We start from the raw sequence: 14,926 nt of genomic DNA on the forward strand, positions 1-14,926 counted from the left end.
CGGCCGTCCCCAACACCGGCCCAAGCCGGCTGCGACTTGATCTTCTCTCGGAAGGGAGAACGAGTGCCACCGCCAAAAACCGTGACCGCGGCCCTACCGGCCGCTAGCCGCCCGCCGCCTGCCGCCCGCCGCCAGCCGCCAGGAGGCGGTGCTCCGGAGGGGCGGGAAGGGGCCGACGGGGCGGGGATCGGGGCGGGGCAGTCGGGGTGATGGCCCCGGTTGTCGTCGCCGTCGCCGCCGCCGCCTCAGCAGCAGTAACCGAAGTCAACGCCGCCGCTGCCGCCTCCCGGGTTGCCGGCCGTCCGCTCGCTGGCTCGGCCGGGACCCGCAGCCATGGAGGACTTCATCGTGATCTCGGACGACAGCGGCTCCGAGAGCTCCGGGGGGACCCGCTCGGGCCGGGCGCGGAGGCTCCGCCGGGCCCTGTCCCGAACCACCGGCGCGCTGCCCCGCCGGACCGTGGTGAGTGAGCGAGCCGCCGCTTCCCGAGCCCCGCCGCGACCGGAGCGCCGCCTCCGCTCGGGCCACCCTCTGCCCGGCCCGCTGGCTCCGGCGGCCCCGCCGCCCTCCCCTGGGCGCCTCACAGCTGCAACCGCTTCCCTCCTTGCCGCCTTCCTGTCGTGTTCTACCCTGAGGAGTGCGGCTGGCCCGGGTCGGGAGGCCGGGCCTCCCGGGCTCCGCACTCAAGCCCGAGCGGGCTGAGGCTGGAGAGTGGCCGCCGAGCACATGGACGAGGTCCGGGTGCGGGGGGTGCAGGAGCCCACAGCGGGCGGCGGTCTCAGGCCGGGCCGTGCGCTTCCCCGAGCCTTGGCGGGGGTGGCGGCCGGGGGGCCCGGGGGCACGCAGGGTCCTAGGGGTAGTCCCGGACCTCCAGGCGGGGACGCGGGAGCGTGTAATTGTTTGGCTTGTGGTGGGTACAGATGTATGCAGGGAGGTAACAGGAGCCCGGGCGGGGAGGGAGGGAAGCTGGGGCCTGGGCCAGATGGTGGCCGCGCTCCAGGGCCTGGCAGCCGAGCGAGGGGCCCGATTTTGGAGTTGTGCAGGAGGGCCGTTTATTTCTCTTAGGAAACATTTACCAGGCTCTAAAGGAATAAGGAGGGAAACATCTTGCACGATTTCTTTTTCCCTCAGGCTCTTTGTCCTTCCTAAGGTAGTGAATAAAACATCTATGGTCCCTGCCTTTCTAGAATTCTCCACAGATATTTATTGAAGCCCTACTATGGGCCTGATGTTCTAAGAGCTGGGGATGCGATGGAGAACACAACATTTGCGGCTTCTGTCATAGAAGGTGATATAATCAACAAGTGACTATTGAGTACTCAAGGGATGGGAGGTGGGCAAGGTTTTCTATCAGGAGACTCCCAGCATCAGACTTCCAACAATCTTCCCAGCCTCCCAAAGCCACACTCCAGAAATAACAGAACTGTCACACTGATGTTATTTGTAAACCCCTTTCTTCCTTTGCAAATACTTCATCAAGACAAATCTAGCTTCTGCTTCTCCAATCCCCTTCCCATTGTTTGTAGTCCCTAAGCCTCCACTGTGAGCCACTTCAGGTATAGTGCTAAACCTAGGAGGTCACTGTAGAATAAATGGCATGCAAAACCAATTAACTTATAGTGCTATGTTGCCATGATTCAAGCAAGAGGGATCCTCAATAAATTTCAGTAAAGAATTTAGATGAGATGGACAGACAAAAGATTTTCAAGGTAAAAGTGACCCAACTTGGGAAGTGAATGGATGTCCCTAGTGCTGTGACAGTGTGGGGGACATACTAGATCCACAATAAATATTTGTTGGATGAAAGAATGGTTGACGGAATGGGAGAGCGAGCAGTTCAGATGGATGTTTGACGATGAGAGCAAATACAGTAGGAGCAGGCTTGGGGTGGAGGGAATGCTGCATTCAGTTTGAACGACAGAGGACTTGAACTCTGGAGAAAAGTCAGGACTGGAAAGATTTGGTAACCATCTAAACAGAGAGGAGCATCGAAGGTCTAATTGTGACCGAGATAATCAAGGGAAAGAATATAGAAAGAAAAGAGGTGGAAGAAAAAAATACTGCAGAATAACTCCCAACTGCATCTCCTCCCAGTTCCTCCTCTTTCCTATTCCTCCTTCTCTCAATCCCCCTTTAATTTGTCCTTCCTACTAACTTTGTCCTTTGCTCCCAAGTGGTATCCATCTTCCCTCATCCTGGGTCAGCTTCCTTCTTCAGGTGCCCAGATGTCATCCTTATCCCAGTCTGTCGCGTGTGTTGTGACCCTTCACACACATACATAGGGGCACTCTCAAACTGCCCCCCTCCCCTCCCTTGTGACCACCCAACCAAGCATTTTGATTTGGAGCTTTTCGAATTGAAGAGAAATGAAGGGCAAGTTCCAGAGTAGTACCCAGTGTAAATCTCGCTTCTCCAGAGACTTACTCCACCTTTCTAAAAACTCTGGGCTAGTTCTCCTTTTATCTTTCTTGCAAGTTAGATAAGGGTGGTATGATAACCACACAAAAGATCAGAGGCATTGAGAGAGCAAGGTTATAAAGCCTCAAGCGCCTTTGTCCAGCTTTTTCTCAAGGCCCTGAGGTCAGAGAAACCTCTGTTTAAATACGGAACTCGGAACTCCCCCGCCTCCCCCCCACCCCAACAGCTGTGTGAGCTTTGGCAAGTTCTGTCATCTCTCTCAGATTTTGCATTTGAGAACATTAATACCTACCTGGCAGGACCATTAGAAGGTTTTTAATGAAGCAATGCAAGAAAAATGCCAGCATAAATGATAGCTTTTGCTACACTTTGTGCTGTTTCTCAAGCTTGGGAAGCAATGAAATGAAAGAAACAAGTTTTGTAATTTTTTTTTCTTTTTTACAAATATTGACTGAGGGGAAACAACTTGCTTGAATTCAGGAAATCAGAAACCCATCTCCAATGCTGAAGTTGATGTTTCTGAACTTCTGGCTCTTAACCTGGGCTTTAGTCTTCAGTAAGTTGATGAAATGTGTCTGTGTTTTTTTATAATATTTATTGCTTTTTTCCCCCCTACTTATAAAAGCAGAACATATTCAGATAATTTTGGTTGCCCTAATTACAAAAAATTGAGAAATGTATATAGAAAAAAATTTAATTGCCCTTAATCTCGCTATCCAAAAATAACCAATGTTAACATTTTGAAGTATGCCTGGCTAAACTTTTATTTGTAAATACCAGTGTGCACTCATACATAGCCATGTGTCATCCCCATATATTTTTGCAAAAATGAAGTCTTGCTATACTTCATTGTTTTCAGTTTGCCTTTTCTTTTAATATACTTTTTATCTCTTTCTGCATCAATAAATACACATCACCAATATTTTTAATGTATTTCATTGTACAGATTTATAATTACATTTCTCTTTTCCTATAAATGGATATTATGCTGCCATTTCTAAATTTTCTCTATTATAAACAACTCAGAAATTTCCTCATAAATAATCTTTGTACCATTGTTTGTTTGTTTGTTTGTTTAGGATAAGTTCCTCTTAGAAGTGAGATTGCTGAGTCTAAAGGTATGCCCTCTTTGGAGGGCTTTTGATATATATTGTCATATTTCCTACAGAAATCGTGCACCAATTATATTTTCACTGTACCCCTTTCTCCACTACCTAGTCAATATCTACCCCTAGATACTGTCAATTTATTGAGTATGTAAATATTTATTGAGCACTTACTATATGCCAGGCACTCTTGTAGTTGCTAAGAATATGGCTGTGTAACAAAACCAAGTCCCTGTTTTTGTGGAGATTTCACTTTAGTCAGAGGGAGACAAAGAATAAACAATCACATAAATGTCATGTCAGAGTGTTAGGAAGAAAAGTAAGGAATTTTTGTTCTTTTAATATTTGCTGATTTGATAGCCAGATTCTGTGAGCTGTCATGGTTTTAATTTTTTCTATGGTTGTGGATTGTGATTCATTCTCTCATTAAATACATATTGAGCACATGCTCTGACCTTGGGTACCAAAGGTGAACAGGATGACAATGGACCTACATTCTAGTGAGGAAATAAGAGCAATAAACTAACAAATAAGTGAACAATGTAATAGAGAATAACTTGGGTGGGGTTGGGAGCGTTAGATTGCATCTTCAAAGAAGGCCTTTCTGAAGAGTTAATGTTTGATAAGAGAACAAAATGACAGATTTGTTATGAGAAGATCTTGGGGAATAAAGTAGCAGTAAAGGGTGCAGCAAAAACAGAGGCTTGAAATTTGGAAGGGGCATGACTAATTGGAAGAATCAAAAGGCCAGTGGGGCTAGAATGTGAGTGAAGGACAGAGTTGGAAGAGATGAGAAGTAGGTGAGCTAGGTTATATAGGACCTTCTAGACCACAGTAAGGAACTTGGATTTATTCTTATGTAATAAGAAATCTTTGAAGGGTTTTTAGCGGGGGGAAAACATGATCTGATTTACACTTTTAAATGGTGACTTTAGGGGCTTCCCTGGTGGCGCAGTGGTTGAGAGTCCGCCTGCCGATGCAGAGGACACGGGTTCATGCCCCGGTCCGGGAAGATCCCACATGCCACGTAACGGCTGGGCCCATGAGCCATGGCCGCTGAGCCTGCGTGTCCGGAGCCTGTGCTCCGTGACAGGAGAGGCCACAAGAGTGAGAGGCCCACGTACCGCAAAAAAAAAATAAAGGTGACTTTAGCTACTGTGAGAAGAAAAGACTGTAAGGCAAGGTGACCATATAATTTGTCATCCAAATGGGGATTCTTTTGCAAATGAAAGGAGTTACTAACTGGACCGGGTATCAAGCAACAGGTGAAGACTAAACTGTCCCAAACAAACCAGCTTCACCTTACTATAAGGGGACAAAAGTGGATCAGGGAGATCAGTCTTGGAGGTTTCATTAGTAGTCCAGACCAGAGATAATTGTAGCTTTGTAGGTGGTGCAACTGGAAGACTGGAGAGATATGGAAGGCATTTATAAAGTAAATCCTGATCTTTGGATGTGGTTAATGAGGGAAAGGGAGAAATTAAAAATGATGCCCTGGTTTTGGCCTGAACAACTGGATGCAAGTTGGTGTCAGTCATTGAAGTGGGGAAGACTTGGGGAGGAACAGGGTTGGAGGAAAGATTCAAGATTTCTCTTTAAAAGGTGTTAAATTTAAGATACCTGTGGGAGAGCCAACTGGAGATGCAAGGTATAAGGTTTGTACTGAGTTTGGAAGCCAGGGGAGAAGTCCTGACTAGTTTGGTGTCATTAGCACATAAGTTGTAAAGTCATTGACCTAGAAGAGTTCATCTAGGTTGACAGTGTACAAGAGGAAGAGCATCCAGGATCTAGCCCTAGAGCATGCCACAGTGCCTGGCCCAGGGGAAGGCAAGGGGAGGAGGAGCAGCTAGTGAGGTTGGAGATCAGAGTGTGTGCTTGGCATGTAGGAGAGCTGGACGTCTTCCACGTTTATTGGAGATCTCTCTCTATATATGTATGTGTGTGTGTGTATATATATATATATATATATATATATATATATATATATACACACATATACACACATAGGGTGTGTGCGTGAATTGCCTGTTCTTATCCTATTGGGTTTCTGTTTGTTTGTGTGTTTACTAATTTGTCAGTTTTACTCACATAGTAAAGACTTTTTATAGGTTGGATTGGGTCCTCCAAAAAGATGTGTTGAAGTCCCCACCACCACTACAGAATGTGACCTTATTTGAAAATCAAGTCATTGCAGATGTAATCAGTGAAGATGAGATCATAGAGTAGGGTGGACCCTTAGTCCGATATGACTAGTATCTTTATAAGAAGATGTGAAGACAGAGGGAGTTATGCAGCTGCAAATCAAGGAACACCAGGGATTGCTCATGACACCAGAAGCTAAGAGAAGGGCACAGAACAGATTCTCCCCTAGAGCCTTGGAGAGAACATGATCCTGCAGACACCTTGATTTTGGACTTCTGAGCCTCCAGAACTGTGAGAGGATGTTGTTTTAAGCCAGCCAGTTTGTAGTAATTTGTACTAGGAAACTACCCCTGTGTCATACATGTTACATATTTTTCCCCACTTTTGATTTCTTTGGTTTTCTTTACAGAGGTTTTAAATTTTTACATAGTCAATTCTGTCACCCTTTTCCTTTATGATTTCTGTCTTTGTTGTCATACTTAGAAAGACTTTCCTCACTCCTAAGATTATAAATATTTTTTTTCATTAATCCACCTGGAATTAGTTTCAAAAAAAGAATAGAAAAAAAAAAGAATAGAATGGTAATCTAATATTTTTCTCTCCAGATGGTTAGCTAGTTGTCCCAACATCATTTATTGAATTATCTGTCCTTTTTCCCTAGTGGTTTGAAATATTACCTTTATCAACTAATAACCTTCGTGTCTATTTGTGGACTTTGTATTTTGACCTTGTTGCATGCTGTTTTAATAATAAGCAGAGGAAACTTTTCATTGCTCTTCTTTTTTAGAATTTTTCTGGCTAGTTTTGCATATTTATTCTTTCGAATAACTTTAAAAATCACTTGATCAACTTCCAAATAATTTTTACTTTTAAAATTGGGATTGCACTAAATTTAGAAATCTGTAGTTTGTGATGTTTTATTTAATGAAGTTTTACATTTTACATGTGTATTTGTGCATCTTTTTTCTTTATTTTTTTCTTTGTTTTATGTTGAGAAAGATATTTCCTGTCCTGAGATTATTTTCCTATTATTGTTCATTGACTATCTCATTTTTAACATTTATTTCTTTAATTCATCTGAAATGCTTTATATAGCATGAAGTATGCTTACCATTTTCCATATACTGTATTGCCTTATTTCTAAGACAACACTGAATCTAAGACTTGCTGTCAGTTTAAGAACAGCTTTTCAAGAAAAAAGAAACTACCGCATGAAATGTATATACTATTAGATGCATCCTGATTGCAGATGTATGAGGGAAACATTCTGGATATTAGAATTTATAATATATGATTTTAATCATTTGTCTGGGAATCATTTCTTAAATAATATTTTTCTCCATTTATCTGAAACACATTTTTTATACCAGATTATTTTAAGCACTTGGATCTATTTCTGGGTTTTCTTTTATGTTTCATTGATTTGTGTATTCTCAATGTCAGAATTTGACTGTCTTATTTTTGTGGTTTGATAGTATTTTTTTTTTTTTTGGTATCTATTCGAGCAAATACCTCTTCTCACCTTTTTTTTCCCCCAAAAGTTCATGTCTGTTGTGACCATTTAGTCGTCCAAGTGAATTTTAGAATCATCTTATCAAGGATTGCATTAGATCAGCGTTTCTTTGGGCCAGATAATTCTTTGTTGTGGGAAGCTGTCCCGTGCACTGTGGAATGTTTAGTAGCATCTTTGGTCTCTACCCACTAGATGCCAGCCAGTAGCAGCAGCCCCTTCACTTGTGACTACCAAAAATGTCTCCAGATATTGCTAAATGTCTCCTGTGGGGGGCAAAATTGCCCCTGGTTCAGAACCACTACATTAGATTTATAAGTTAATTAAAGGAGTTTAATTTCTTAATAGTATTGTCTTCCTAATTGGAAGCACAGTTTAACTTTAATTTTACAGGGCTTCCTTCTTGGCAGTAATAAAACTTTAAGACTTTCTTTGTTTGGGTTCTGTGCCTTTCTCATCAAGGAGCTGGTGTTTTGACTCAGAGTGACTGTTTGGTACATAGAACTGACCATGTTAATCATGGTGAGCATCACATAGTAAGAAAAGTTGGTATTTATGCCAGGCACCATGTTGAGTGCTTTGCACGGATTAACTCATGTAATCTTCACTGCAACCCTATGAGGTGTAGGTACTATTATTATCCCTATTTGATAGATGAGGAAACTGAGGTAGGTTCAACCAGGTGCTAACTGATAGAGCAGATTTACCACCACTAGTGTCAGTCTTGAAAATCCTGGGGTGAACTTGCAAACCTCTCACCATGTTTCCAAAGGAACATCCTCTGGGGATGCTGGAAATAGTTAAGTGGAAAAAAGCAAATTGCAAAGTATAATTCTATTTTTCAAATGTGTGTTTTTATCAGAATAGACTCACCAGTGTTTTTTAATCCAAAAATTATTTTTTAAACCCTATCATGTACTTTAAAAATACTTTTTAAATCACTTTCTCTTTCTCAACCCCTTCTCCCCAAAATTGCAAGTTCCCTGCTGGACACAGCCACATACTTAATGCGTCAAACATAATAGGTGCTCATTAATTATTTATTCAGGGAGAAACAGAATTCTTATTATTGGTTTTCTAAGGAATCCTTTCCTCCTGAGATAAGTTATGTCAAAATACCCTCTGCGATGGGAGAACCAGGGGATAAGTAATGGCTTCCAACCCAAGCTAATTTTTTATAAAGATTTTTGGAACTAAAACTATGGATATGTTTTAGAGTAGAAGGCAAAATTCACCTACATTTTTAATTTAAAACATCAGATGTCAAACTATTGATAATTTGGATCTTAAATCAAGGTCGGCTCCCATGTAAGCCTGCAGATCACTTGCCCCGTTCCCCCTTAACAGCTTTATTAAGATATAATTCCGGGCTTCCCTGGTGGCGCAGTGGTTGAGAGTCCGCCTGCCGATGAAGGGGACACGGGTTCGTGCCCCGGTCCGGGAAGATCTCACATGCCGCGGAGCGGCTGGGCCCGTGAGCCATGGCCGCTGAGCCTGCGCGTCCGGAGCCTGTGCTCCGCAATGGGAGAGGCCACAACAGTGAGAGGCCCGTGTACCCAAAAAAAAAAAAAAAAAAAAGATATAATTCCATACCATACATAAAATTTGCCCTTAAAATTTCCTGAGTAGTTTAACAACCACCATTGTTTTAGATTTTAGAACATTTTCTTCACTCCAGAAGGAAACCCTATAGTCTCCAGTGGGTTCTCGGGGTTTTTTTTTAAGGTATACAATTTGTGTCATTTAAAAAATAAAATTTCCCCATTTTAAATTATAAAAATTATTTTAAAATTTTAAAGAGGCAAAAAACTCAGGACATCAGAAAGAATGCACCCCTGTCCATTCCCGCTCTCCAGAGATAACTAATAGTTTTCTCTGTGTATGTACACAAACATACCTAAATATCTAATTTTTTTCCCAGTGGAGTCATAGTAATTTTTTAAACCACTTAATATATTTTAGGCATTTAAAAAAAATATTGGTACCTCATTCAGACTATTGTCCACTTTGTTTACCATGGTATTCCCAGTGCATAACATGGTTCCTGGCACACAGTGAGTATTCATTCAATAAATATTTTATCAGCTGCATGTTATTCTCATATAAAAAATGCCATAATTTATGGCATTTAACCAGTCCCTTATTTTTATTTATTTATTTTAACATCTTTATTGGCATATAATTGCTTTACAATGTTGTGTTAGTTTCTGCTGCATAACAAAGTGAATCATCTATACATATACATATACCTCTATATCTCCTCCCTCTTGCGTCTCCCTCCCACCCTCCCTATCCCACTCCTCTAGGTGGTTATAAAGCACCGAGCTGATCTCCCTGTGTTATGCGGCTGCTTCCCACTAGCTGTCTATTTTACATTTGGTAGTATATATAAGTCCATGCCACTCTCACTTCGTCACAGCTTATCCTTCCCCCTCCCCATGTCCTCAAGTCCATTCTCTACATCTGCATCTTTATTCCTATCCTGCCCCTAGTTTCTTCAGAACTTTTTTTTTTTTTAGATTCCATATATATGTGTTAGCATACGGTATTTATTTTTCTCCTTCTGAACCTCTCCCTTATTGATTTTAATTTTTTTGCTATTACAGACTGTGATGTGATGAACTCTCTTGCATGGTCATAAGAATATGTTTTTAGGACAAGTTCCTTACAATGGAATTCTGGAGTTAAAGAGTAATAAGTATTTATAATTTTAATGTATACCACTGTTGTGGACATAATGTCATTCTTTGTGCGATCCTAGTGTCTGAAACCCAGAACTATGTTTGTAAAACTCCCACCTTTGGAAATACAATCTATTTCCTCCTAAAAAAAAAAGCTGAAATGCCAGATACTCACATTCCCGGGCTCCCTTGTACCTAATGCTTGGACATAGAACCTAGATTATACCAGTCAGAAGTACTTTTTCCAGACTTTGAATTGGAAGCTGGTGATGGGAAAAAGCAGGGTAAGGTAGACTCCATTTTGGTGAGACAGCAGCAGCAATGGCAATTACATGTAGCAGTAGGGTACAGGGTATAGCTGGCCATGGAAGCTGTAGTGTTTGTGCCCACTGACAGTGATAATCGCATATTCAGTTGTGCACTATGGTTTAGAGCATCAGTTTTGGCTGTGTAGACTCCAAACTTGGTTCTCAGGTTCTCTAGATTCTAGGAGCTACCCTTTTTCTTGCAACTAAGATCACTAGTTGATATATAACCACCAAATTATACTTCAAAATGGATGTAATATATATTCTTATGTAGACAGTGTTTAAGAATACCTGTTTTCTTATACTTTGGCAAACCTGGATATTATCAAATTTCTTAGATTTGTGCCAAATGTAATGGTCTAACTTTTCAATTGCATAGAATTTTGCTGAAAGGAAAAACTCCTCTCAAATAATGAGTTAACTCATTTAATACTATTGAATGATCTACCCAATTATGTGTAAAACTACCTGTGTCATAAACTAAGTTTCCAGATAATTCGGGGCCTATTTTCTACATATTTTAATTACTGTAGCTCTGAAGTTGTCTTGATATTTGGTAGTGCAAAGCCTCCTTATTTGTCTTTTGTTTTCCCTTTAAGTTATTCTTGAGCCTTTCCACTTTCAAAGGAATGTTTGAATCATCTTACTCATTCCTTTAAAAAATACCATTTTTGTTTGGAATTTATTAAATTTATAGGGTAATTTGGGGATAACCAACACTTTTTAAACTTTAAATTTTTGTTATAAAAGATATATGAATAGACTATCTGAATAGACCTATATCTATTAAAGAAATTGAATCAATAATTAATAACCTTCCAAATCAGAAAACACCAGGCTCAGATGGGTTCACTGGTATATTCCACTAAACATTTAAGGAAGAAATTATTACCAGTTCTCTACAGAAGATAGCAGCAGGGGGAATACTCATTCTGTGAGGCCAGCATTACCCTAATACCCTAAAACCAGACAAAGACATTACAAGAAAAGAAAACTACAGACTAATAGCTCTCATTGAACATAGATACAAAAACCCTTAACAAAATATTAGCAATTGAATCCAACAATGTATAAAAAGAATTATACACCACGACCAAGAGGAATTTATTCCAGGTATGCAAATCTGGTTCAACATTTGAAAACCAACTAATGTCATCCACCACATCAACAGGCTAAAGAAGAAATTTTTTCTTCATATGATCATATGATCATATTAGTAGATGCAGAAAAACCATCTGACAAAATCCAACACCTATTCATTGTAAAAAAGAAAAAAAAGAAAAGAAAAAAAACCTCAGCAAACTAGGATTAAAGAGGAAACTTCCTCACCTTGATAAAGAACAACTACAAAAAACCTCTGATACTTAATGGTAAGAAACTTAAAATTTTCCCACTAAGATCAGGAGCAAGGCAAGGGCATCCTCTCTCACCAGTGCTTTTCAGTATTGTACAGGAAGTCCTAACTAATGCTATTAGACAAGAAAAAGTATACAGATTAGGAAAGAAGAAATAAAATTGTCTTTACTCACATGTCATAATCACCTATGTAGGAAAAAATCCAAAAGAATTAACACCAACAACAACGAAAACTAATAAGCGATAATAGCAAGACTGTAGGATGCAAGGTCAGCTTACAAAAGTCAGTCACTTTCCTGTATACCAGCAGTGAACAAGTGGAATTTGAAATTAAAAACATATTACCATTTACATTAAAACCTAAAAAAATGAAATACTTAAGTATAAATCTCATAAAACATGTACAAGATCTATGTGAGGAAAACTATAAAACTGATAAAATATATCAAAGAAGAAATAAATAAATGGAGATATATTCCGTGTTCATAGAAAGGAAGACTCAGTATTGTCAGGATGTCAGTTCTTATGAACCGGATCTATAGATTCAATACACTCCCAGTCAAGATCCTAGCAAGTTATTTTGTGGATATCAGTAAACTGATTAAGGTTTATATGGAGAAGCAATAGCCAACTAAATATTGAAGGAGAAGAACAAAGTCAGAGGACTGTCACTACCTGACTTCAAGACTTACTACAAGCTACAGTAATCAAAACAGCGTGGTATTGATGAAAGAATAGACAAATAGATCAGTGGAACAGAATAAAAAGCCCTGAAATAGACCCACATTACTATAGTCCACTGATCTTTGACAAAGGAGCAAAAGATAGTCTTTTCAACAAACGGTGCTGCAACAACGACATTCACATGCAAACACATGAATCTAGACACAGACCTTACAACTTTCATAAAAATTAACTCAAAATGGATCATAGACCTAAACATAAGATGCAAAACTGTAAAATTCTCAGAAGATAGCATAGGAGAAAACCTAGATGACTTTGGGTTTGGCAGTGATGATTTAGATACAACACCAAGGACATGATCTATGGAACAAATAATTGCTAAGCTGGACTTCACTACTACTAAAAACTTCTCTGTGAAAGACAAGAGAATGAGAAGATAAGCCACAGACTGGAAAAAAATATTGCAAAAGACACATCTGATAAAGGACTGCTTTGAAAATATGCAAAGAGTTCTTAAAACTCAACAATAAACAACCTGATTAAAAAATGGACAAAGGACATAAACAGATACGTCATCAAAGAAGGTATATAGATGTCAAATAAGTGTATGAAAAGATGTTCAACATCATGTGCCATTAGGGAATTGCAAATTAAAATAACAATGAAATATTACTACATTTGGATTTTAGACTACCCAAAATCCAAAACAAACACCAAATGCTGGTGAGGATGTGGAATAATGGAATTCTCACTCATTACTGGTGAGAATGCAAAATGGTACAGCAAATTTGGAAGACAGTTGGGCAGTTTTTTACAAAACTAAATGTGTTCTTACCATAAAAACCAGCAATTGTGCTCCTTGGTATTTACCCAGATGAATTGTAACTTATGTCCACACAGAAAACCGAATACAGATGTTTATATCAGCTTCGTTCATAATTGCCGAAACTTGGAAGCAACTAAGATGTCCTTCAATAAGTGAATAGATAAGTAAACTGTGGTACATCCAGATGGTGGAATATTATTCAGCACTAAAACAAAATAAGCTATCAAGCCATGAAAATACTTGGTGTAAACTTCAATGGCTTTTTTCACTTAGTAATACGTAATCTGAAAAGACTACATACTGTATGATTCCAACAATGCGACATTCTGGAAAAGTGAAAACTGTGGAGACAGTGAAAAGATTACTGGCTGCCAGGGGTTAATGGAGAGGGAGACCTGAATAAGCAAAGTGCAGGATTTTTCAGGCAGTGAAACTATTCTGTATGATACTACAATGGTTACACATGTCATTATACATTTGTCAAAACCCATAAAATGTACAGCACCAAGAGTAAACCCTTAATGTAAACTATGGGCTTTGGGTGTTGATAATGTGTCAGTGTAGGTTCATCAGTTGTAACTTATATACCACCGTGATGCTGATATTGGGGGAGGTTGTGCATATGTGGGGAGAGGGGATATATGGGAACACTCTACTTTCTGCTCAGTTTTTCTGTGAACCTAAAACTGCTCCAAAAAGTAAAGTTTATTAATTAAAAAAAAAAACTTACATGTACCAGTCCAAAAAATTCAAATACTAGAGAATGGTATACGATGAAAATTAGGGTAGTGTTAGCCCCCAGCTCATTATTTTCCAGAGTTTTTCTGGGTTTTGTCACATTTCTCTTTTTTTTTTAAGTTATTTATTTAAAATTTTAGCTTTATTGATGTATAATTGACAAAATTGTAAGATATTTAAAGTGTATGTCATGGTGATTTGATATGCATACGCATTGTGAAAGGATTCCTCCCATCTAGTTAATTAACAAAGTTTTTAATTTTTAACCAAAGTTTCACACATTATCAATGAACTTTAGTGTCAAGTCACATTTTCTAAAAATCCTCATCATTTTTTTATTGAGGTATAATTGACATATACCATTATATTAGTTTCAGATGTACAACATAATGATTCAGTATTTGTATACACTGCAAAATGACCTCCTTAATAAATCTAGTTACCATCATTCACCGTACAGAGTTACAAAGAAAATTTTTTTCTTGTGATGAGAATTTTTTTAAGATTTACTCTCTTGGCAACTTTCAAATATGCCCTGCAATATTATTGATATATTATTATAATACATTATAATTTATAATATTATTATATAACATATAATATATTATAAAAATAATAATATATTATAAAATACTATTGATATAATTACTATGCTAAACATTACGTCCCCATAACTTATTTTATAAGTGGAAGTTTATACCTCTTGACCCTGTTCACCCATTTTGCCCACCCTCACAACCCTCCCGGCAAACACCATTCTGTTCTCTGTACCTGTGAATTTCGTATTGTGTGTTTGTTTTTCTTTTTAGGTTCCATGTATAAGTGAAATCATATGGTATTTGTCTTTCTCTGTCTGATTTATTTCACTTAGCATGATACCCTCTAGGTCCATCCATGTTGTCACAAATGGCAAAATTTCATACTTTTGTATGGCTGAGTAGTATTCTATTGTATATATATATGTATTTATATATATATACTATACACACACACACACACACACACACACACACACACACACACACACTACATATTTATCTGGTCATCCATCAATGGACGCTTAGGTTGTTTCCATTTCTTGGCTATTGCAACTAATGCTGCAGTGAACATAGTGATGCATATATCTTTTCAAATTAGTGTTTTCATTTTCTTCAGAT

At 39.1% G+C, this 14,926-nt stretch overlaps 1 protein-coding gene across 3 annotated transcripts in view; it reads left to right on the forward strand.

Moving 5' to 3' along the window:
* The first annotated feature begins 206 nt into the window (after positions 1 to 206).
* The window catches only part of SIMC1 (SUMO interacting motifs containing 1), a 97,794-nt gene continuing 83,074 nt past the window's right edge, over positions 207 to 14,926 (forward strand). For 2 of the 3 annotated variants that reach the window (XM_079916861.1, XM_079916862.1), the window contains exon 1: positions 207 to 462. In XM_079916861.1, coding sequence (XP_079772987.1) covers positions 334 to 462 — 129 coding nt within the window. In that variant the 5' untranslated portion in view covers positions 207 to 333. Of the gene's footprint in view, positions 463 to 6,283; positions 6,356 to 14,926 lie in introns of all 3 variants that reach the window. The other variant, XM_079916863.1, reaches the window with a different exon arrangement.

This window comes from Stenella coeruleoalba (assembly GCF_951394435.1).
Source record: "Stenella coeruleoalba genome assembly, chromosome: 3".
Lineage (NCBI taxonomy): Eukaryota > Metazoa > Chordata > Mammalia > Artiodactyla > Delphinidae > Stenella > Stenella coeruleoalba.